The following is a 25107-nucleotide window of genomic DNA, read 5'->3' on the forward strand; positions in this document are numbered from 1 at the left end:
CTGGATGGCTGAACATTGAGATCTTCTAATCGCTGAATTTCTGAAGAAAACGCTGAACTTGCAGGGACAAAAACGCCAGCATAGAAGGTGCGATGGCGATATCTCCAAGAGAAGGAAAACGCAAGGGGATGGGTCCTGATGGCGATGCTGGGCTGTAGGGGGAAACGCCAAGGGAATGGAGATGGATGGCGATGCTAACTGCTGAGGGTGCTGAGGGGGGGGTACTGTTGAGAAGTTGCCTGTTGAGCGGGAAGCTCTTGCTGCCTCTCCCGCCAGAAAGTGCTAACTTGGGTTTGCTTATATATTAACTTAGCAAAACTTCCCTATCTACTTTTGTTGGAAAGTCACTTAAAATAATAAGTGAAAATAACCAAAAATAGGCTAAATGCACTGGAAAATTCCCCTAACTGATGCTAATGGATTCTGATGGGAATTCCGATGATCATGTTGTGTGCAACCGGAGGATATGCATCTATGCTAAGTGACTGGGCATGCACGATCTACGAATAGACTCACAAAAGTGCCAGATCACTGTTAATCTAGACTTGACTGGACTGACTGAACCCTACTGTGGTGTAGCTTGTCCACGGACACATAGGGTTGGGATGTGTCACGTGACATCCCCTCCTTTTCAAAGTGAGGTACTGGTACCGAATTGTATGGCGTCGAGGGAGATCGCCAATAGCATCCGGAATCCTGGAAGGGACTCTTCGCCGGCCCACGTTGATGTGTGGGTCGTGTGGTACTTGAACTTCATAAAGGTCTGCAATGCTTGCTTCTTTGGGCCGCGTCGAAAGCGACACAAAGTCTTTTGTGGCTCCTTTGATGCTTCAACGTCGTCTAGAGTCCTGCTTCTTTCGTCTTCAAGAATCTCCATGGCTGAAAATTCTTGAAACCATCTCCAACACAGAACCATGAATATACCCATTCCATGTAAAGTGAAGGAAAAAAATATTGTCTTCTCTAAAGATTGTGTATGCAATGTAGATGAACAAATAGACGGAGTGACAACCCGTTCATCAAACATATGCAAACAATGAGATTGAATCTTTTCTGTTTGATCGAAATCAATCAACTGTGGAAAATCCCAATGGAAATGTGCATGCTTGGTGCTCACACAATCATGTGCTCGTTCAGAAACTGTTTCATGCCAAGGAAGAGACATGGAATGTGACTTCCTTACATACAAACTTTTCAGCTTTTCATGAACAATCCGCATACATTCGTGCTCATCCGTGATAGAAACGTGCTCAACATACAATATGTCATGCCTAGGAAAAGGGATCACATAAGGATGTTGATTAAAATACAGGAAAGGATGTTGATTAAAATACAGGAAACCTTGACGAATGAAACATTCGAACAATGCGTGCATATCAATCATGCGAACACATAATACTTCTTGTGAGGGTGCTTTGGACCAAGGCTCGAGAGCCAAGATCGCTTCTTCGGGATCTATCGAATCTTCTTGTGGGGGATCTGTGGACCTCAACTTGAAAGCCAAGATCGATTCTTGGTGATTGATCGAATTTACAACGAGGTTAGCTTCGCTAGGAAAAGCATCCACTAACTCATCATGCTTGTGAACAATCACATCTTCCACATGCAAATCATGATGCTTGTGAGAAATCACATCTTGATCATGCAAATCATCATGCTTGTCATTGTCATCCAAATCATCATGCAAATCATTATCCTTCAAATCATCATGCTTCTCATAATCATGCAAATCGTGTGTATCATGCTTTGTGTAAGGATTCTAGGTACTAATCTTTAATTAAGTACTTAAACTCATGATTAAGACTTAAGAAACTTGAACTGTACTCGAGACAAGACTTAGAAGACTCTGTGTTTGATTCATTGAAATGTGTGATACAAGGGCTCCTTATATAGGAGACGAATAGACACAAATGAAAAGACACATCCTTTCGGCGAAGAGCTGCAACCGTAGAGCGAAGGGGTGTGACCAGTCGTCGAAGGAGTGTGGCTTTTGGCGAAGAGACACGTCTTTTGAGCGAAGGGGTGTGACCATCCAAGCGCAGGGGTCTTCCTTGGCATGGCACTTCGCGTATCTGCAACTAGGAGTAGATGTATTGCTGTTAACATAGTCACAATCAATGATATTTTAGACGCAGATGGGGAAACATGGGGCCTGGAAGTACCTAACCTCCTCAAGAGAATAAAAGGACTCCTTTTTACCGACGACTTGGTTCTACTTGCTGACTCTCCTGGAAGCTTACAAACGAGCCTTGACAAGGTAAGTGAATGGGCAAAGACTTGGGGCATGACCTTTGGAATTGACAAATGCATGGTCACGGTGTTCCACGGCGACCTGCAAGATCTCTCTATGAGGATCTTTACTTTGGGTGGTGAGATGGTTGAAGTAGGTGAGACGTACAGATACCTTGGCATCGACGTTGACTCGACCTTTTCCATTGAACTTATCGTTAAAGAGCGAGCGGACAAGGGGAGGAAAAGTCTCTTCGCATGTCAACACCTTCTGGCGAACCGAGCCATCCCTATCTGGTCTCGACTGACTGTTTTTAAGGCGTGCGTGTATCCAGTGATTTGTTATGGCGCGGAAATTATGGGGGTCCACGACTAGCGTGTCCTTCACTCTCTGCAGCGCCTCGTCGCCACCGGGATGCGAATGTTACTCGGAAAGGGAGCAAGGTCAACCTCTGTAGGGACAACAACTCTCCATCACGAGTTTAACATACCACCCGTACCTGCCTTTTGTGGGGGACAACGAGCACGGGCTTTTGACAAGTACCGCTCGGTTTCATCTACTTGGATAGGCTCCTTGGTAAACAAGAAGCCTAAGAACCAACCGTTCAAGAAGTGGACTTGGAGGACAAGAACCGAGAATTGGATGAATAAGTATATCCCAGCGGCTGACTTCAGCTTAGTACGCTACCACGCATGGGACAAGTGGACGAGAGGCATTCGTGCCTGGCGTTGGAGCCCTATAAGGAGGCCGGCTATGAACAAACACGTGGATACCTGCTGTACTGCAGCTCAATAGGAGCACAGTAGTTACTAGGAAGGAGGAGAGAATGCTGGCTCTCGCGAGAGTAGGTGGGCTCAAACTGGCTGATAGCTATATGCGCGGACACAGCATTTGCGCGCTGTGCTCCCATTTAGAGGGTCGCTCGCTTTCGCACTTGCTGGTGAGGTGTCCGGCGGCAGATGAGTCTAGGGGGAGATGGCTAGACCAATTCAACTCCACCTTCAACGCTCTCGACCCTTCGTTGGACCCTGAAGAAAGGACCGTTATCCTCCTTGGTGGGGAGGCTCGCGGGAAGCGGCTGCCCTTCTGGGTACGCCGTGATCCGCACTCGAGGGACGGAACTACAGGGCACGTGCCTGTGGCGAAGTTCCTCGGTGAAGTTGTACCCCGGTACTTAGGTGCTTTGCATAGGCGGATGGGGAGATAATGCTCCCCTTCCTATGCCGTTATTTGAATCCGATCCCTTCCGGGGGAAATGACGTAATTCTCCCCAAGCGAAGCCAGGTGAGCTACGAGAGCACCCAAGTGCCAGTCCCCCCCGGGGGGGTCAACTTCACCTAAAAGGGGTTGGGAAATGCATAATGGGAGACATTACCAGCCTTAGTGGACGCCACCTGTGAGCCGACGCCCTTCCAAGCGGGTATGGCATTTCCTAGGGGAAAACCGTCGGGTTTCAAAGGCAGTTTAGTGAGGTGAGCGATAAGTTACCTGGAGGAGGCAACTCCAAAGGGAAGACCGAAGCAAGTCTTGCAGTACTTGGGCCTCTGAACAGAGGTACTTGGTCGCTGTCACGCCCACCGAAATGGGTCTCTCAAGGGAAAAGTCATCGCCCTAAGAGTGTAGATAATTCTGGCCTCCCGAGTCCAGAGGAAACTAGTGACAAAAGCGTCTGCCTTCGGTTTCTCGGGGCATAGTCCTGGCCGTTCTTCTTGTTCACTTTTATGGTGGATAAGGGGAGCGGCCGGGCTTGCCCCGCCCGACTCCGAAAACAAAAAAAGTCACAATCATGACATTCCCTCCCTCTTTAAATAAAACCCAGGGTAGTTGAAGAAATTCCGGGAAGAAGGAAATGTATTTTTGTAGTGCTTCTGCATCCAAAGCTCTTTCTGTTAAGTCCCACGTCATGGCACTGTTATTGACCCTGACTATTTTGCCAAACTGTGAAATGATCATATCTGCAACTTGTCTCATCTTTGTCAAAAGTATGAGTATCACATTTGCAACTTGATTATTGCCTTTGTCAAAGTCATTTGTAACTTCGAGCTTTGTCCAATAAAAGATTGAGTCTGTATCTGCTTCGAGTGAAATTATTGGTAAACTGACTTGAGTTTTCTTTTGAGTAAAGACCACTGGTTGGAAATCTGTAAGGTATTCCATTGGTTTGTCTGGAACCGTAAAATCCTTTTGAAGGGATGTCGTAGACTGAGACAGATTAGTGTTTGGAGGTATATCCATTTGTAAAGGTGTATCTGTGAAACAAGTTGTGTCCAAATATTCAATTGCAGCGACTGAAGTCGTGCTGCAAGATTTTGTATCCGTTTTATCCTTTGTATCATTGAAGGTAAGAATTGGTATCTTCAAGTTAGAAGAATTATCATTCACCACAGCATTAGTTATCTCATCCGAAACAAAGACTTCATAGGACCCCTGCGCTTGGATGGTCACAATCACCGGTATGCCCGCACACACACATCTGCATCTCTGTCCTTTATTCTATATGTATGTAATTGGAACATAATAAATTTAAGTTACCTCATACGCGTAGTAGAAGTACATCATCTTTCCTCTGCGGCCATACAACACACGAGGTGAGTGTCGTGGGTAGGGTCGGCAACGGCGAGGCTAGGTAGACGCCAAGTCCAAAGGCCCGGGAAAAAATTTGCTCTGATACCACTGTAAGGATTCTAGGTACTAATCCTTAATTAAGTACTTAAACTCATGATTAAAACTTAAGAAACTTGAACTGTACTCGAGACAAGACTTGGAAGACTGTGTGTTTGATTCGTTGAAATGTGTGATACAAGGGTTCCTTATATAGGAGACGAATAGACACAAATGAAAAGACATCTTTTCGGCGAAGAGCTGCAACCATTGGGCGAAGAGTCGCACCCGTAGAGCAAAGGGGTGTGGCCAGTCGTCGAAGGAGTGTGGCTTTTTGCGAAGAGACACGTCTTTTGGGCGACAAGGCGACTTGCTTCTTGTCTATCCATCATGGCCATCATCTGCTTGACCATTTCCTCCATAGGGTTTGGTGCACTTGGTAGCGTAGATAGCAAAGGGGGAGGGTTGAAGAAATCATCTCCGGGTGGGGACGAGTCTTCGTCGCCTCTCTCATGCTCGTCACCTGTATGCGAAGTATCCATTCCGCTTCGGGTGACGACCATGCACTAAGATCTTGGGGTTTTAAGCTCGTGAGGAACTTGGGTTCTTGAGGTTCTTGATTCGTGAGAATCTTGGGTTCTTGAGGTTCTTGAGTCTTGAGGGTCTTGGGTTCTTGGGGTTCTTGAGGTTTTCTTTTGCTTGCAAATCGCGTTGAAGAAGGATCTTCTCTTCACCCGAGTTCTACTCCTTTCTGCGGGCGCACCCCTTGGCGGCCTTGCGCTCACACCAAAGTTTCTTTTTCCCACCTCACGTCGATTGGCCGGCCGCTAAGTGCACGATCCGCTCTCAATGAGTGAAAAGAGACACATGGGGAGGCTGGACAAGCCCTTCTTTCTTGGGATTCCTGTCACTCTTCAACAAAACACGATTAGGAATCGACACACCCAAGCAAACTTGGGTTCGTGTGACCGCAACAAGCAAAAAAAAAATTCTTGTGGTTCTTTCCTTGAGTAATGCAGAACACTTCCAAAGCTCTGATACCAATGTAAGGTGTAGCGGAATGAATGCCGTATTTTCTCAGGATTAGTGATCTTTATTGCTCAAGGTTCCTTTTAGTTCTTAGGGAAGGAGAGAGCCTTCCGTCTTATGGAGAGTGCTATGATCACGAACAAAGTGAGTGGATATTGTGCGTGCAAGTGAATGAGACTGAGAGAAGGAGAGAGAAGAGATACGACACCCGAGAGTTGTAAAACCCTCCTCCGAAGGCCCCACTCTTGTCGGCGAGAGTGGTCTAACTTTGATTGCACAAAGGTGTACAATGCGTATGCAATGAACTGATGCAACTTGGACTATGCCGATGACGACGACGACGACTGGATGGCTGAACACTGAGATCTTCTAATTGTTGAATTTCGGGACTGTTCGGTGGCTGAAAATGACTGTTTTGGCTGCGTTTTTATGGCTGAAAATGAAGGTCCTTCTGCAACCAACTTGGGGCTGATCTGCTGTGGTACCATAGTGTCACGTGACACATCCCAACCCTATGTGTCCGTGGACAAGCTACACCACGGCAGGGTTCAGTCAGTTTAGATTAGCAGTGATCTGGCACTTTTGTGAGTCTATTCGTAGACCGTGCATGTCCAGTCACTTAGCATAGATGCATATCCTCCAGTTGCACACAGCATGATCATTGGAATTCCCATCAGAATCCATTAGCATCAGTTAGGGGAATTTTCCAGTGCATTTAGCCTATTTTCCTATTTATTGGGATTTTCACTTATTATTTTTAAGTGACTTTCCAACAAAAGTAGGTAGGGCAACTTTGCTAAGTTAATATATAAGCAAACCCAAGTTAGCACTAAATGGCAGAAGAGGCAGCAGGAGCTTCCCGCTCAACAGGCAACTTCTTACTCGTAGGAGAAGGGGGCGGACATGCTACGCTTTAATTTTTTTTTTTTTTAAAAAAAACGACTTCCTACGCGGAGGAGAAGGGGGCGGACATGCCACGCTTTAAAATAAAAAATAAAAATAAATAAATAAATCCTATGCGTAGAGGAAGGGGGGACATCCTACGCGTAGAGGGTATAGAGAGAGGGGGGTACTTTACGTGGGCAGCGGGGGAGCAGCTAATGGCGGGGCTGTGCAGGCGGAGCGGGGCGGGCTTGCGAATGCAGCGCAAGGGGAGGCGCGGCAGAGGAGGGGGGGAGCAGGGCGCAGCAGAGGACCAGCGCGGCAGAGGGGCAGCCGGGAGGAGGCGCTCAGAGCGCGAGGGGCAGGGGAGGGGAGCGCGAGGGGCAGCAGGGGAACGCGAGAGAGAGAGAGAGTGTACATCTGCTTGTAGCTAGACATGGGAGAGAGAGAGAGAGAGAGAGAGATGAAATGATATATTAACGTCTTCAAAAGGCCAAAATGATCTTTTAGACCAGTCCGTTCAAACTGGTGAATCTGATAGCCTGTCTGGGTACTAATAGAGATACTAATTATGATTTCTCCTGTATTACAGGGTCCCTTGAAGAACTGGGCTCCGCACTGGGCAAAGAAGTTAAAGCAGATGTCAAGAACCAAGGTAACGTGATACTCTGGCATTGCTCCCAGAATACGATGACTAGAATTATGGGCAGAGATTAACCTTCTGATGCTGCTTTGTTCGACCTCTGGTGAGTCGGCACTTAAAAAATCTGGCTTCCCTCTGGTGGGATAGCTGCAAGCTGGCTTGCTGACCCATCTTTGTAAAAGCCTTGACACTGGAAGTCCTTGAATGCATGACTAAATCTGTGGTTGACAATGCCTTTTGGATGATGGTGGTATATGGATGGCTGGTCTGCATTTGTTGGCTAATTTACTTGTCCTTTATAAGCCTGAATCCTTGCTTATGAGCTTCAAATGCCGTGGGAAATTAGGTTCTCTTTGTAATGTGGGATGCAGCTTTTCTATCACTATCTTAGCACAAGATTGAATACTCCATATAAGGTCCCATCAAAAGCTTACAAGCCATTGTTAGCCAAAATCTAGTCATTTACTCTAGTGTGTCGATCTACTTACATTAGGGCTGTATACTTCGCTTAGAGTTTCTGTATATTCTCCTTTTCTTCTTGTTGTTAAGAGTAGTAACTTCTGCATGGCTCTGGGAGTTCAAACATAGTGCTCGAAATCGAAGCCAACACGTGACAGGTTGAGTATCTCAAGACAAGGTGCCATCGAAGGGTTTTAAGACATTGCTAACCAAGATTTAGTCATGTTATTCATAGCAGCCAGTTTGTCGCTTTACTTGGTGCAGGGCAGTATACTTTCCTTGATTCTTTATAATTTTTTTCTTTGCTGCGCAGTTTTAGAGTGGTACATCTGAGCATTATTGTACTCTGTTTTTTGTGCAGAGGCTGCCAATGAAAATCCTCTTTCGCTCCTTGGCCAGTACAGTGATGACGAGGCAGATGAAGACGATGAATTTGGTGCAGGCTTTTCTCATGATATCAACATTGAGGGCAAAAAGGACACTTCAAAGGATGAAGATGAACAGGTACAAGAGTTTTGATGAAAAGTTGTCTGGCAAAGCACCATTTTTGTTTTGATCCTTAAACAAAACCAGGGAAAGATTTCTCTAGTAAAGTACATGATTTTGTTCTGATCTTTTTCTGCATGTGAATGCCTTCTAGCTCACCTAGCCTTAATTGTCTAGCTCGCATAGGTTTAATTGCGCGGGAGGATTGCTTTAGCGAAGCACGTAGTTCTATGATGATCTTGTGCATGAGTTGCTTTCTAGCTCACATAGGTTTAATCTCCTTTAGAGAGCTTTCCTTGATTCATCTGGCTGTATGTTAGGACTCCTCCCAAATTTCAGAGTGTCAAAGTTTTTGTTGACAGCTTGATTATCAGGCTAGTAAATCCACTAAGTGCTAGTAAATGCCAAATTGGGGATCAGCTGGCCATAATCATCTTTTCTTGTGTTCCATGATATTTTATCCTTATTTGTGAGCTTGCCAGCCACCTGTTCTCTGTAACTGTCAATGTCTTATCAGTTAGAGCTGGTTTGTCCTTCTGTCAGCCTTGTTTTTTTTGTTGGCCTTTGACATTGCTCATCTTAAAGGTTTCAGAATGCGTCCAAAAATTACCTTCTTGTTTTTTCTTGTGTTGGATCCTTATTTGTGAGAGGGGCTTTAATGCATTTCACTTGATTCTTTGTGCTATACCATTACAGCGCACTAGAAACTTTTTCAAACTTTAAACTTGCCGAATTTATTAATGTAATGGAGCTATATATAATAATCAAAGATAACTTTTTGAATCCAATTTTTGGCAAATAGATGCTTTTGATGTACAAAGATGCTCCAACTTTTAAGTTCTGGGAAACATCATGCATTTGGATGTCCATTGTTTTGTTTTTGACTATTGCTGGAAAATTCTTTTTCGTCTCTTTGGCTTGTGTCCTGCAGCAGTGGCATTTCACATGATTTTTCTAGATTTGCTGACTGTTTTACCTTTTGTAGAAGGTATATTTTAATTTTGGAAGCTCTTATGATTGCTGACAAAGTACATGTTGAAGGGCATGGCCCAGAAGCAGGAGTCGGGTAATTTAAGCTTGGAGGAGAAAGAGTACAGCACTGGGATTATTGGCAGTAATCGACAAGTATCACAAGACTCTTTGATATCTGACATGCGGGTCGAAGCTCCTAATGAGAATGAATGGCAGCCAGTTTTGGATGACGACTCTGGTGAGTACTATTATTGGAATGTACAGACTGGAGAGACAACATGGGTGAAACCTGTAGAAAGTGGCAGTGCTGATGAGCCAGGAAGTTTCACTGATCAGCCTGTGGATTTGGACACCTCATCACTTAGAAGCCCTAAACAGTCTCCAAATCAGGGGCATTCAGTAGTTGATCATGGGGAGTCTACCAATGGGGGAAGGAGATCTCCATCTGAGATCTCCAGACACCCAGAAAAAGCTAAAACTTCTTTCGCATCCACAGAAGTCGAGCTGAATAAGTCCGATGCAGGACTGATTTTGGATAAGAATGACCCGGCAGGTGATGCTGCCATGGCATCACAGAAGCTTGAAAACGCTGAGGATCCTGAAACTGCGGTTGGCTTTTTTGATCTTGTACATGAGAGAGTGGATCATGAAGGTAAAGATTTGAAGGAAGAGGATGGTGAAAAGGATGAAAAGGAAAATCTACCAAAAATAAAGGATGACCGGAAAGATCTCAAAATTGAAAGCGCCAGTGACATTCAAGGGGCGCCTGAAAAAATTCCACAGAACATCGAGACTGGAAACAGTCCCAAAAATTTTATCATCGGGGAAGTGACACAAATAGGCCAAACAACAGCGGAGGAAGCTCAAGGTGCTTCTGGGTGCATCAGCAATCCAATGCCAAGTGTGGAGACCAGAACAATTGAAGAACAGATGACACCTCTTTTGGCGAAAGTAGAATCTTTGCATCATCGACTGAATGTCTTGGCCAGGTAAAAGCATTATATCAGCAACATCATTTAGAATCTGATTTCCTAATAGAGCATTTTGGTTTCACTTGTCTTTCTGAGTATAAGATAGGGGTCATTTTGTTTATAGTCATGAAAACAGGGAGGCAGGCAGAGGAGTTTCTAGACATGCTTTCTTGGCCTCACAAACAGAAGCTCGGCTTACTGATTGGAAGACCTTCTGTGCTCTTGGATTTTCCCTGGAAGCTTGTTTGTCCTTCATACAAAGGGAGTTGACACAACTTGAGCTGGTTCTTGCTGCCGAGGAGGCTAATGAATCAGAGAGGCAAAAGTCTATCGCTTCAACCTCAAATTTGGAAGCATCTCATGAACTAAGGTCTGAGGTAAGAGATTCAGATTGGTCGTTGAATTGGGCTTACTATCAACAAGATAATAGTGCAATAGTTGAGCCGTGGAAGCAAGGCCAGCCTACCAAATATATGGGCAATGGTGATGATGTCGAGGAAGGTGAAATACAGACGTCCTATACTTACCCAGCATATGGGGGTGTTCATGAGGCGTCAACAGGGGTCGATGCTCAAATAGTGGGAAATGACATAGGCACCGAGGATGTTGACATGGACGTAGACATGGAGGTGGATGATGAAGTTGAAATGGAACCAGCTGTTCCAGGTATGAACTCTGATGTGCCTGCAATTGATGTACCTGTCCCTTATTCGTATCCATACCCTCTTCCAGGCTCCAATGATGTGAGCGCTCTAGCACCCCTCGACGCCACGTGTTTGGGAGAGCCCACACCTTATTTCCATACGGGTATTTCTGGGGATGCTTGGGCTCCTCCATTGCCACCAGATGATGAATGGGCTCCTCCCCCGCCTGGTGAATCAGAACCTGCTCCTCCACCTCCACCAGATGACCCACCACCTTTACCACCGCAGTCACCTCAAGTGATAGACACTCTAACCTTGCCTTTGATATCTTCAGAAGTACAGCTACAATATTTTGTACCAGGGTATACGCTAGAAAACAATGGTCTACCACAGTGTGTTTCGGTAACAGACTACCAATCTGCAGTGGATTCTTCTGTCTATGGTTCATACGTGGAGGGAGGGATTTATTCAAACTGCTCACAATCCACAGAGACCTTAAAAATACAGCAACCATACGTGCTTGCATCAGGTTCTACCGCAGCTTTTAATGGATGGACTGCACCAGTGATTACATCCACAACTTCGGTGTTAGTTAATCCCGTGTCCTCCGAGGCTCCTGCCAAGGCTACATCTTATGCGTCCTCAGCACCTACTGCAATACCAATGGCAGCTGACAGTAATGTAACAGGGGCGACTTCAGAAACCAAGAAGCTAGGGAAAGGTGAATTGTCAAGTTATAGCTTGCTGTCGGAAGAATATTGCAACTTTGTTTTGATTCAAGTAATATTTCAGGTAAGATAAAGAAACGAACACACGCTGTTGCTGCTGCACCAATGCTGAACAAAAAAGTTTCTAGCTTGGTCAATAAGGTAAAGTGTCTGTCAAATTGTTGCTGATAAAACATAAGTCCAAATGAAGTGTACTGTCCTTAATTCACTTTGGTGCTCAGCCTTATTTAATTCATAAATTATGCAGAGCTATGATGTTGCTGTACACACCTATTTTTGTTGCACATTCTTTACTACATCCCATATTACTCACCTTGAATATCATGCAGTGGAAGCAAGCAAAGGAAGAGTTGCATGGTGGTGAGGATGAGGATGACGAGAAGGCACTTTTTGATGTAGAGACTTTGATGAAAAAACGGCAAAAAGAAATTGAAGTACGATAGTTGCATAACCTTTTCTGCATTTATCCAATGTAAAGCTCAAGGGATAAGATAGGGTTTCTCTTTGCAGGAGTGGCGAAGACAACAGATAGCTAGTGGAGAGGCTCTGGATAATGCTAATTTTCAACCTTTGGGGACTTTAGACTGGTTCGCTGCTTATCTGCTCTAGTCCAATAGCATGCTTGTATTCACTGCATGATATTTCATGACACTCATAGTCTTGCAGGAGAGAAAGAGTGAAGCGAGCCCGAAAGGCGGACTCAAAAGAAGGCAAGGAGGGGACTCCTGACTCAGTAGCCTCCTTGTCAATGGTGGAAGGCCAAAATATAGGGCCTTTGAAGTCGAAGACGCCTAATTTGACAGATTTATCCAAAGGGCTTCCTGCTGGGTGGCAGGTAAAGCTGAAGTCTTGCATTCTTGCATTAGAGTTCTACAATTTTCTTCATGGATTGTGTTGAAGGCTCTTTCCTGCAGGCATATTGGGATGAAGCTTCTGGAGAGGTGTATTATGGGAATCTGATTACGCAAGAAACGACCTGGGACAGACCAGTTACTTGACGATTATATCAGCAGTGGCTTGTGTTGTAAATTTGATTCTCCATGGCCTCTAGCCTTCGATGCGCGTCAAGTGTACAACTGGAAGTGTCAGTAAAAGCTGGTGTCTGCATTTTTGTGTGTCATCCTGAAGGTGTGAAGTGCACAAATTGCTAAAGCACAAGTAGGTCTTCAATTTTTGAGCTTTACCTGGGCTGCATTAACGGGAGTCCTTATTGGAGATACTCATCCTCAGGTTCTTTGGCCCGGCTAAAAGAGCGTTGCTTTCTCATTGAGTACAGGTTTGGAGGGGAAGAAGGATACGGTAGAAGAAAACCTATCTTCAGTAATGGGTAATGTAAAGACTGGCCCATGGGGAGTGGAGGCGTTGTTATCTTACCGACTGGCCCTGCTTTAGGGCTTTTGGTGTAATCCACAGGTTTTTGCAGAACCAGAAAATATCGATGCCAGCTACTTTGCCATGTACCATATAAAAGGCTTCGAGTTTCCTGCTACGCAAGTGCATGGCCTTCAGAAGTTCTTGTTCCAGGTGGATGTCGAAGTGGTTGCAGGTTTAATGGTAGCTGCTGGGGGATGTTGAACTGGTTTCTGGTGGTTAAAATGGTAGCCACTCAGGTGTGCTGTACATAATAACTCGGAGGTCAGGGTCGTGCTGCGAAGATGCTTCATTGAGTTGAGCAAATGTCCTAACAGTGTATATATGCAATGGTTACAGGCAAGTACTAAATATGATCATTTTCACAAAGATGAAAAGCCTTGTGTTGTTTCAGGCTATAGTGGGCATTGATTTGTTCATTTTTCCATTTCTCTTTTCTAGTCACTTGATATGAAATATGTTGTGCTCAAGTTACTTGGCCTAGGCGTTCTTGTTGGTACAAAGTTGAAAAATCTCAATTCAGGCTATGGTGGCCTTTGATTTGTTCACTTGCAATTCTCTCTTCTCTAGCAATTGTTCATGTTCTGCTCTCAGCTACTCAACAATATCGAAGCCTGCAGAACAATAGTTTTAAAAATCAAGGGAATGCCAGTGGCCAACAAGCTCAACTATTGTGAAGAAATGCAATGTAGTTTGTGTTAAGTGGATTAGGCTACAGGTAGATCATTTGATAATTGATAGTAATGGCGGTATGGTATTTCAATTGGATCTCTCATCTATTGTTCTATCTTTGCTACAGCACGATACTATCCGTCTTTCCCCATTCCACATAGACTGCTAAAAAGCTCGAGGTTGGATTGATGCTTGCTGTTTATCGCAATCCAAAAAAAAGACAAAAAGAGGGGGTTTTGGGAAGGGAGGGGGGGGCATATTTTTCCTTGCCACGAGTGCTCAACGCACAGGGTGACACAGGCGACTCACTTGGATAAAGGGGTGAGTAGAATTTCATCTCTTCCTTTTGTTCAGATCTGAGTGGAGGGGTAGCATGAAGAAGAAGGGATAAAACACGCCTATTTATGCTACAAGTTGGGTATTTCACTTTATCCTTTCAAGGGCTAATCCTTAATGATGAAGTACCTTCTTAAAGATATTGGGTAGCCTAGGAGGATAGTGAGCATCTAGGAGAATTCATACATCTTGACTAGGTTAAACTTGTTGTACTATAGTCATTCCACGTGTTCAACATGTACGTGTAGATGACCCTTGGAGTTGGTGATTGATGTAGTCTACATTTGTTTGGAGATGATGCTGGCTATGGAAGAAGACAGAGAGACCCATTCATGTTGAAAGAAAGACTATCACTTTGCATTAATAATCAAATGACATGAGAGAGCTACAATTGATAGGCACCAAGGCATGACCTGTGGAATAGATTAGCCATGATTGCGGGAGTGGGTAGGACCAAAATGACAATGACGAGAGGCTCTCAACAAGCATCCAAGAGATTACATCACCCCTTGAAGAAAGGGTAGCAACATGATGAGCTTCCTTAAGAAAAGGATACCACCTACGTGAAGACACATCCAATTGACAATGCCTTCCTCTAACTAAAACCCCAATAGACAAATTCAACGATAAATAGAGATACCGGTCTTCATAACACAAGTGCATGCACAAATGAAGTGATCCAACAACAAGACTACTCAAAGAATATCTTCATTTGAATCTCCCATGACAAAAGAGGAAACTCCTCCTTCAACATGGATAACAATAGTCGACTTTATTTTGGTTTATGTAATTTGGTTCTGCAAAGAATGGGGGGTATCTTGACATTTGTCATTGGCCCTTCAATTGCAACAAGACCCCTACAACAATAGATTCACAACCAATCACTAGCAAATGAGGAGGTAAGGAAATACCACTCTAGATTTTCTTCTTGGGCCATCCAAGATTCAATATGGTCATGATTTGTTTGGTCAAAATAGAAAGACACTTTATTGATTAGCACCAAGAAGGGTTGGAACTCCTTGAATCTCAATTCATAGATGGAAACCTTTGGAGATTCTTCTTCGATATCCCAATATGTCATAACGTTCCAAGTGATGAATTGGACCTGCTCGACAGGTCCCAAGCACAAACAATTTGTATGGAAAAAAGAAACATGTGATGTCACACAAACTAGGGCCTCGTCTTCTACCATTAGTGCTCAACTCCACATGCGCAAACCATATGATATCCTTCTCACAACCCTACATTCTATATGAGTTGACCCTGCACGATAGGGGTTGTTTTTTTCGCCCAAGACTTTTGGCCACATAGGATGTTTCACCACCAATTTGCCTGTCTATAATCTAGTATCATCATGGTCATAAGTGTAAGACTACTTTTTGACCATATGGCAATGAATAACCAGGAGGGTTTTATTACATCTTGACTGAGTGAAACTTGATGGATTGGATTAGTTTTGGTGTAAACATCTCCTTCTAAATGGCCCTTGGAGTACATAATGTACATAGATTCTTGATTAGTTTTGAATGATAATGGCATTGTCACTTTCAATCTGATTTAACAATGGTTTTAGATTTTTTTTAAATGGTTTTGTTGGCCTCTTGGTGCCATGATCACATTTCAGCCATAACAAGGTTCTTATGGGGTAAATGTTCAGCCCATTCTAATTAATTAACCCATAAGAGTACTAATGCACTTTGGGGGTAGTGCTAATAGTCAATTTTATACCTTTATGACGTAGTATATCTTGTTTTAGTATAGCTTGGATTTTAAATATTGTAAGTGGCCTGCTATGTGCTAATGCATGTTAAGACTAATACTAACAATTTGTGTGTCTATAAGATATCCTATGTCTTGTTTCACAAGAAAAGATTGGCTACTGAAACAAAAGGTGTTTAGATTTGACAATTGCTACGGCCTATTTGCTGATGAACCTACTAAACAGAGGTCTTGTGCTGATTTATCTTAACGGTGGGTTTCCTCACGCTTGTTAGTGTGTTTCTTATTTGAGTGAATTTGGTGGGCCTTTTTGTGGTTGATTTTGTAGGTTACACCGCTCTTGTTTCATTTGCGTGATGTATTCTTGATTATTCGGTCTTAAGGAGACCTCAAAGTTATTCTAAAGCTATTGGCTCATTTTTCTATGGTTCTCGATGACAAGTGGTCTACTAGGATGAGTGAGTATTTGGTTACTCATCCGTTTTGAGATGATGCTACCTCCTACTACATTTACCAAGGGTATAGGGCTCCCTAGTTTAGATTTTTGTAGGGGTTTTGATATCAAAGTTTTTGTTTCATTTAATACCAATGTAATTTGAATTTTTAGGAATTGCAGTAGGAATTTACGGTGCTTTTATTGATTCTATTCTCTCCTTACTAAAGTCTTACTAGGTTTCAGTGCTAACATAAATGTACCGAGTTGCCCGTTTCAAACATGGGTAATGATCAAGGAAGTTTCTTTTACAGTTCTATTGTAGTTAAGTCAATACACTTGATTGCTAGAGTTGTAGGTTGTGATTTCTCATGCGACAGACTTACGTAATGCAATCACTCAATGTTATTGTGGCTCTTTACTTCTTGCAGATTTGATACTTTTATGTATGCATTTGGCTAAATTTTTATGGTGGGTTTGTTTGGAAAGCATTACATAACTACACTACTTATTGAGAGGAGGTACTTGGTTGATGTATTTTGTTCTACCTATTGAGCCATTTGGTTTTGAGATGAAGGGCTTGTGTACAAAAGAACTTTGTAGCTGATATGTTTCCTAATATGGCTAATGAATGAATTATAAGAAATGTAATTTACGTATTTACCCTTCCCTCCTTATGGCGATGGTATCCTTTTGGCTACTTATACCTCCCTTTCAATCTTTTGAAGTAACAAAATTGTGCATAAGCTCTCGATGAAATATGATTTACATGATCTTTGCTAGTTATTTGCTAGAGTTGGTTTTTGACTAATTTGCGTGATCAATTTTTATTGATCCCTCATGTTGTATGAAGTATGAGTATTAGAAAAAGCTTATATATATATAATATTAAATTTATTTATTTATTTTTGACTAAGATGATGTTGACTAGCTATTTGACATGAGGGATCAATAACATTTGACAGTGAAATAGCTAGTCAACATCATCTTAGTCTATATATATTTGATTGATTTGGTTCTCTCTACATACTGGTAGGTTCTTAATCTTATTCAATAGCCAGGAATATTCTCATCTCCGTATTTACCTCCATCTCGTCTGAAGTCCCTTTTCAAAAGGGAGATGATTGCAACGTTCGAACGAGGGTGGGTAGCATCAGCAATCACTGCTATAAGCCAAGCGGGCGAAGGGCTTGTGCGTTCCACCTGCACTGGAAAAGTTTTAAAAAAAAACTATGAAGCAACCCCTAGCATCGCGCCCAGTTGCCATGCAACCACCCACGTTGAGAGAGAGAGAAATCATTTGCAACCACCCACGTTGTGTGTGTGTGTGTGTGTGTGTGTGTGAGAGAGAGAGAGAGAGAGAGAGAGAGAGTTGTCAGACCATGCACACACAGAATCGCAAGAGCTGCTGCTGCCGTTTTGATTGCTCCTAAGAGGGCATCGCCCCAAATTTGTGCTATTAACGATTTTTTTTTAATCGTTGACACATACTCGCAAAATCCTTCCTTGATTTTCATTAATAATAGAGCATATCTACACATTGTGAGAGAGTGTGCAAAGGTGGAATGTTGCCCACTTGACACCTTTCAAACTTGCCAAAATCCTTACAAAAAATGGTAAAAGGCTATATGGAACTTTGGAATATTTGCACGATGAATTGTTGTCAAGGTGGAGTGCCTTGGTAATCCATTTCTTTCCAATGGTTTGCTTTTATAAGGATGGTTTGTGCAAAGAAGCTTATTCAAAGTCTCCGTTACTATTTTCCCCATGGTAGACTCAATTACACAAATTTGGGATCAAATTACAATCAAAATTCTCAAAAAATACATCATCTTGTATGAGTTTGGGAAAGGTGGCTCGGTATGGTGAATAAGTGCAAGCTTCCTAGCATATTTTTACCTCTTGGAATCTTTCAACACTCCCCCTCTTGTTGTGTGCCATCCCTAAAACCATCAAGGTGTTATTTGGGTGCGACTAACCATCCATTAATCAAATTGAAGTTTTCCCATGCTTCCAAATCTTTATACATCTCAATGGGCATTGTCAACCATGTCGTTGGAGTAGCTTTTTCGAGGGCAATGTAAGAATGAAAACGTGTATAGCACATGCTTTGGCAGCATCATCAAAGAGTAGATCCCTTGGGCAGCACATGCCTTGGTAGCGCCATCAAAGAGTAGAGCCCTTTGGCAGTTTCTAGAAAGGAAACTCGGGTCACTTGTGTCTTTACTGGATCTCTAAGTGTGTGTATGCATGCAATGAGAATTCAACACATCTTGACCGTCATCAAACAACCTTGAAAATTCTTTACAGCCTTTCTGTGGCTGAAACTGAACACCTCAGCAAAGCCTATTTAGCACATCATGCTTTGTTGGTGTCATCGAAAGGTCCCAATAAAGCCGTTCGAAGCTTTCCAGAAAGGACAATTGTATCTTTAACAATGATAGATTAACACATCTTTGACAAAAGTAAGCTTTGGCCTCGGGGTGCTCACTCATCAAAAGTTCCCTGTATCTTGTGCATTGAAGAGAACCTTAATAATACGCCTCTGTACATGCTAAGTTTACACTATGGGTGTATTTAGAAAACACAACTTTTGAGTATAAATAAACCTCTTCAATTAGCTCACATGACATGATCCGTGTTTTGGAAAGTGGCCGCCTTGGGATTTGGCATACCTAGAAAATTCTTTAAAACATTTGAGGTCAAGAAAGTGGCATGTAAAAACTGTTATATACATCTGAATCACCTCCTGCTTGTAGAGCCTAACTAGCTTACCCCCACCCCAACCTTGGGAGCTTACTACTACTCCAACCAAGTGCCACAGCATAAGGACTGGCAGCGCATAACACCAGTCCACACTCTGGCAAGAGTGTGAACTGCTTGTAGAGCCTAACTAGCTTACCCCCACCCCAATCTTGGGAGCTTACAACTACTCCGACCAAGAGCCACACCATAAGGACTGGCAGCACATAAGACCAGTCCACACTCTGGCAAGAGTTTCCAAACACAGACTGCATAGGGTCTTTGCACCCCCCCACCGCCCCGCCCCCCTTGCTCTCTCTTAGTGTCTACATTAATAACTCCAAGGAAACAAGCAAAAATATCATGCAGCATTGCGTGTCTTTAAACAAATGTAAAGTAGGATAAACTTGCTTGCCTGATCACAATCTATACCTTCAATTGCGATAAAGTTTGTCAAAAGCAAAGCTGACAAAGGTACAATCTCAGGATGTAATACCATAGCGAATGCTTACGTCCACCGAGACAGTACCTTTTCACAACCCTGAAGATTTCGCCATCAATGCCTTTGTCATAAAAGTTTGCGTCTGTTCGCTGATCCTTTGAAGCTTGCTTTGAAAAGGCTTTAGGCGGGGACCATATTTTGCAAGGACGCACAATAGCAGATTACAAAACTGCAAGGACTTCGCAAACTTCACAACTTCCTCCTCACAAATATTCACCAGCACCTCCAATACTTCTATGTCCAGCTCAATCGGCCGGCTTATAGCATTTTGCAGTACCGTCCACGCAGGCTCTGACCAGATTGCGGACACGCTGAGAAAGTTTTCCCTAACAAAAGGAGGGTCTGGAATTGGTAGACACTGCCGCCTGTTGCTGACAAAAATCTTTCCACAAAAGGAAAAGATATGATTATCTGATAAGCACTCCTTCAGCACCCGGTTCAGCACATCGCATTGGGCCTTGGAAGGACCTTGGAAGGACCTTGGAAGGGCCTTGGAAGGACCTTCCCCGGACAGAAACAAAGGAATTAGCACTGCATCTATGACCGCCCGTGGGTGAGCCTTGCAAGCTTCTATGACTGCGGATACTAAAAAACGAGATGCAGGCTGCTCTAGGAGTATCAATTTTGGAAGAAGGCAATAGCTTGCAATCTGAGCCCACCACACAAACCCACTATCTTTCCCTGTTAACGCTTTTATCATGTCGAAAATAGTATTGTCCGTCATCTCCCATGGCTTTAAAATTTTGAAAAACATGCTAGCATCCAGCAAAGTGTCGAGTTTCTGTAGATCATCTATGGTTGGCTGCCTTTCCAACCATGCCTCTCTTAAAGAATTAGCAAGAGTGGAAACAGAAGTAGCATCCTCTTCGGAGTGTTTAGGCTCTTCTTGCACCCCCTCCATGGACTTAATGCTAATCATCGACTTCTTCTTTTCATCCTGAGCACTCGGCACCGCTTTGGACGAACGCTGTTTTTTTGAGGTTCCTTTACATCCCTTCAAATTGGGTGGAGGTGGAGTGCGTAGACCAGTTGCAGTATCTTCCTCCTCTTGTTGTATCGCCTCGCTTGTGTGGCAGGTGCTTTCATTTCTTGAAGCATCCAAACTTGAGACATCAAGTTCTTCACTTTGCCTGCTATTACCGGGACACGAACTCACTCTTTCCTTTGAAGTCAGCTTTGCTTTGTTTGTCTGTAATGGCAGAGTAATTGGCATCCAAGGCAGCACAGGAGGTTGATTTCTGTAATTCAGAAGCCAACTTGGTAATGCATACTGCCTTGCTGGTTCTTCTGCTGTAATGAGAAAAAACGAAGACCATATTAGCATGCAAAACACTTTCTTTGTCGGCTTTGATTACGGAATTGATGTAATCTGACAACCTTGATTAATTTCCTTGGAGCATCCCACTTTGTTGAGAAGACTTTGCACAGCTCGTGCGACCCAAAAATCCCGCTGGCCACCTGCCAGCAAGTCTTGAGCCAAAATCTTCAAGTCCTTTACTCGGAACAATGCGTGCTCTATTTCTAGGAAGCCAAGAATATTGGCCTGTGCAATGCTTGGCAATGTCTGCATCCACATGCAGCTGCAAAAGTAGTAGTTTATAGATTAGAAAAAGTATTAAAAAGGGGGGTTTCACAAAACTGTAGAGCAGAACAAGTACACAGTAGAGCACAGAACATTATACACCAAGAGGTTAAATGAACCATCACCAACTTATGAAGAGCATGCAATGCCTGTGTCTCAATCATAACATAGAAAGAAGAGCTTTCCAAAGCACAGTCCAAGAAATGCCAGCATTTTGCAAGAGCCAAAGACCAAACAATCCAAAAACACAAACACTGCCTCAAGTCCCTTCCAAGCTCTCTGTTTGATCATGTCCATATTTGTATTAATTCGTGTTCCAACCACTTGCTACATCCATCACGAGGTTTCTTTTCCAATGTGTGTGTGTGTGTGTGTCTCCTTTGCATGCTACATGTGGCCAGTACAGACAACGAAATGCATCACTCATCCAACAGCCTTGGCATCCATGCCCATCTCCCGTGCTCTGTGTGTGTGTGTGTGTGTGTGTGTGCACGCGCGCGACCATTTTGTGACAATGCATGCGTCCACGCAGAAAAGCAGAGGAAGGAAAGAAGTCAGACTTGCCTATACTTGTCCGACTGCGCTTTCGGGGAGCCAACAGATCATCTCCCTCACCCTTCTGCCGCTGGGGATCATCAGAGAAATGCGCGTGCTGAATTGCGACGCGGGAAGTAAGAAGGTGGGGGACAAGACGCCAGAGCCGCGAGGCAGGGCAAGAGCTGCTGTTCGAAGAGGAGACGGGGCCCGAACGAAGCCAGTGAGAGGCTGATCCCACGGGCGACAGCGTGCCGGGCTGCAGAAGCAGCTCCAACAGAGGCCCCCATTCTTGCAATGCAGCTCGAAACTCTCCATCTCCTGCCATAGAACAGAAAATAGCGATTATAGCGAGAGATGTAACGCGCACATGCACCGTTCGCTCCTCTGCTTCCAAGCGGGTATGGCATTTCGTACCAGTTTAGTGAGGTGAGCGATTAGTTAGGCTTGGTTCACAAGAGGGCGGCGGAAATAGCAAAGAAAAAACCCTTTTCCAGGTGGACGAGCTTCATTTCTTCCGCTGTCCATCAGTTCACACGGGAGGTGGAAATAGAGAACCAACATATCTTCCGCCGCACCATGCATTCACACAGGGTGGCGGAAGAGAAATTTGATTAACATAAAAACGTTTAGAAAAAACACATATAGAGAAGCTACATTGAAGATGTATTAAAGGAATCTCATGAGATACAAGCTGAAAGAGGACATAGACATAATAAGCTTGCCAATTTTACAATGAAAGGTTTCGCTGCAAAGCTCTATGTAGAAGAGGAAGAAGCTAATGATGATGATGCTTCCATTGATGATGAATCCATCTCTGCCAAGGCATCATTGCCAAAGAATTCTTGTACATTGGCCCTTGCATGCTCTCTATACATTGTCCTAGCGAGATTGTCTCACGGCTCTGAACCTGAACCAAAGTCATAACCTTCATCGCCTCCTTGAGCACGTTCCATTGCGTCCTCTGTTTGTATCGACCTAGTAGCACATAGCTCCCTCAAGGAGCAGGCAGCTGTTCTCCGATCCTCTTCCCTTCGAACCATAAGTGCCAAGTCTGCTTCAGCTTCTCGTACCCATTCCATGTCAAAACTTTCTCCGTGGCAAATGCAAATGTTGTGGAGCACAAGGCAAGCAGCAACAACATCTGGCACATATTTTAAATTCATGTCACATCTTTTCAGCAATAAACGAAACCTTGCCTTCAACATGCCAAAGGCTCTCTCAACTGCATCCTAGTGCTTGATTGGATGAAATTCCAATAGTACTTTGCATGTGACAATCCTTCTTTGCATCCTTTGAAGGGCACTAGCATATAAGGCCGTGCTGGGTAAGCGCAATCGCCCACCAAACAATAATTTCCCAAGTCACCTTTTGTACATCGTTGCCCTAGCTCACTTCTAGTGAAGTTTAAGGAGTCATGGACTGACCCAACCCACCCCACATCATAATTCCATATTGAACAATTTGGGGCCACGGTTAATTGTAGCAGGATTGAATGAAATCCTTTGCGATTGAAGTAATCTACATGGTTGTCCCTTGGGGCAATTATGGGAATGTGAGAACCATCTATGGCACCAACTAAAAAGGGAATGTGTCGTATTGCCTCAAACTCACTTGCCAGTGTGGCAAAACGTGAGTTTGAAGGCCATATAATATAGAGATCCCTAAGGCATGATGTCACAATTGCCCTAGAAAATTCATGGACAATTTTACACAATGTGCTTTTAGCACACCCATGGAGATCACCTAAGGGATCAAGGTTTGTTCCTTTAGCAAGCCTATTGAGAGCCGTGGCCACTCTACTTTCACCACTTATGGCCTCCCTCATGTTTGTGGTTTGCTTCTTCAAGAAAGGAGCAAGCTTACCACAGAGGTAATGGAAAGTTTCTTTGCTCACCCGTAGATGCCGCTTAAACATGAGCGCCGAATATGCACCCAACAAATAGCCGTTTAGAAAATGTTGTGGCCTAGGGTAGGCCCAAGATTTTCTAAGCTCATGCCCTCTCCTTCGATTTGCAGTCTTCTTATAATCAACAGAACGTGCCATGCATTGTGTCACATGGAGCCAGGATTGAACTAAAGCCTCCTCGTTGCGCATGTGTGATTCCTTAAGCAACTCATTAATTGCCAAGCAACACAACCAAGCACAATTGAGTGCTAAGTCCTTGGAGAGAACCATCTTCTTCCTGCAATACATTGTGAGAAATAGAGAATTCTTAGTACTATTATTATTTGTATTTGTCATGTGTGTATTTGTGTTCAAATAGAAATTTCATGGAAACAAAGTACACTAATCATCATGATAAAATGGGTTACAACAACGTAAAGCCGAGATATCCTTGCAAAAAAACATTTCTATGCGTGCATAGCCAAAAATAGAGCATAAGTGCCGAAGAGTTTGAGTTTCTCTACTTGTTAGCACTCCTAGCTAGGTCAAGATATCCATTCAAGGTGGCATGCATTCCAGCCAAAATGGAGATTCGCTCTCTCTCCAAGGCATGTTGTTCTTTAGAGGAGTCTTTAAGATGCTCCAAAAGTAGGTTCCGTGTGTTGGCCATTTGGGCCAATGACTTCTCGTACTTTGGAGCTGGGCGACGTGTCGAAGTGGTGGAGGCTTGGGCCTTCTCGGGCTCCGACATCTTTGCCTCTGAAAAAGCACTATTGTCACCTCCAAGAGCAGTAGGATCTTGGGTGGTTGAGGAAGCATGACTAAGAGGTGTGACCGAAGCTCTATCATGGTAGTATTCATCTACCACATCATACCATTTGCAAGTCCTCTTCCTGTCATTGCCATAAATGTTATTATGGACTTTATCTATCCTGTATTGAGCTACCACAGCTTGAAATTTTTTACGACAGCTTTCGCTATCTTTATCAAACTCAGGATAAGTGCTGGCCAATTGAGTGGCCACCTTGGCCCACAAGTTGACTCCTTGCTTTTGCGGATTGTTGAATTCCTCATTCATCCCTCCCCGAATGTGAACCAATTGGTCAACCCAAAAGTCCTTCCACTTGCCCTTCCCTTTGTTGTCGTTGTCATCATCGTCCCCCAAGTCAACAACAACCTTCTTTTTGGTTGTCTTTGGCTTCTTCGATGGCACTTGGCTCCCTTGGGCTACCTCCTCATTATTGGTTGGTCTCTTCTTGGATGCTTTTGAACGGCCTTTGGAAGATTGAGAGGGGGGAGGGGGGGGAGGTATATGGTTCGGAATTAGAATGGGAGGAGTGCTCGGACTAGCTTGTGGTAGCATAGGAGAATTAGGGCTTGAGCCACTTAGAGGAGGTGAGGGATATGGTGGTTGGTTGGAAGGGCGCATCATGAAAGGAGAGGTTGGAGATGGAGAATTCAACATGGCCGTAAAACCATGAGAGGGCATAGGAAATGGTAAATGAGAGAAATGATTGAAATAAGGTTGGGAGAATTGTGGTTGAGAGAGAATGGTGTCATCATCCTCTCTTTGAGAATCATGAAATTGAGGGGTGTTGGACTCCATGTTACCTGCATCACAAGCAAACAAGAGAGAGTTTTAGGACATGCTCATCGAAAAAATCTTAAAATAGAGCGTGCTTC

At 43.8% G+C, this 25107-nt stretch overlaps 2 protein-coding genes across 7 annotated transcripts in view; one reads left to right on the forward strand and one right to left on the reverse strand.

The window, feature by feature from the left end:
- The window catches only part of LOC147421326 (WW domain-containing protein), a 53704-nt gene extending 40252 nt beyond the window's left edge, over positions 1-13452 (forward strand). Inside the window, exons 2-11 of one of the 4 annotated variants that reach the window (XR_015186911.1) lie at positions 7335-7397; positions 8206-8348; positions 9372-10291; positions 10398-11638; positions 11710-11786; positions 11975-12079; positions 12156-12232; positions 12312-12480; positions 12560-12803; positions 12922-13452. Coding sequence is in view for 3 of the 4 variants with exons in the window: in XM_086503946.1 (XP_086360072.1) it covers positions 7335-7397; positions 8206-8348; positions 9372-10291; positions 10398-11638; positions 11710-11786; positions 11975-12079; positions 12156-12232; positions 12312-12480; positions 12560-12643 (2879 nt within the window). In the remaining variant the exon portion in view is untranslated. Of the gene's footprint in view, positions 1-7334; positions 7489-8205; positions 8349-9371; positions 10292-10397; positions 11639-11709; positions 11787-11974; positions 12080-12155; positions 12233-12311; positions 12481-12559 lie in introns of those variants that run through there. The other 3 variants (XM_086503946.1, XM_086503947.1, XM_086503948.1) reach the window with 3 other exon arrangements.
- A 5596-nt stretch (positions 13453-19048) lies between these two features.
- LOC147421327 (fanconi anemia group E protein FANCE protein) lies at positions 19049-21955 on the reverse strand. 3 transcript variants are annotated; one of them, XM_086504953.1, is made up of 3 exons: positions 21563-21955; positions 20798-21000; positions 19049-20707 (listed from the first exon to the last, which is right to left on the reverse strand). In XM_086504953.1, the coding sequence occupies exons 1-3, from the start codon at positions 21862-21864 to the stop codon at positions 19452-19454; spliced, it is 1761 nt and encodes a 586-aa protein (XP_086361079.1). In that variant the 5' UTR covers positions 21865-21955; the 3' UTR covers positions 19049-19451. The 3 variants fall into 3 exon arrangements, with proteins under 3 accessions (XP_086361079.1, XP_086361078.1, XP_086361080.1); XM_086504952.1 differs by having other exon boundaries at positions 19049-20710; positions 21563-21954; XM_086504954.1 differs by having other exon boundaries at positions 19049-20710; positions 21567-21705.
- Between the last annotated feature and the right edge of the window lie 3152 nt (positions 21956-25107).

This window comes from Adiantum capillus-veneris, chromosome 28 (genome assembly GCF_014529385.1).
Source record: "Adiantum capillus-veneris isolate H3 chromosome 28, ASM1452938v2, whole genome shotgun sequence".
Lineage (NCBI taxonomy): Eukaryota > Viridiplantae > Streptophyta > Polypodiopsida > Polypodiales > Pteridaceae > Adiantum > Adiantum capillus-veneris.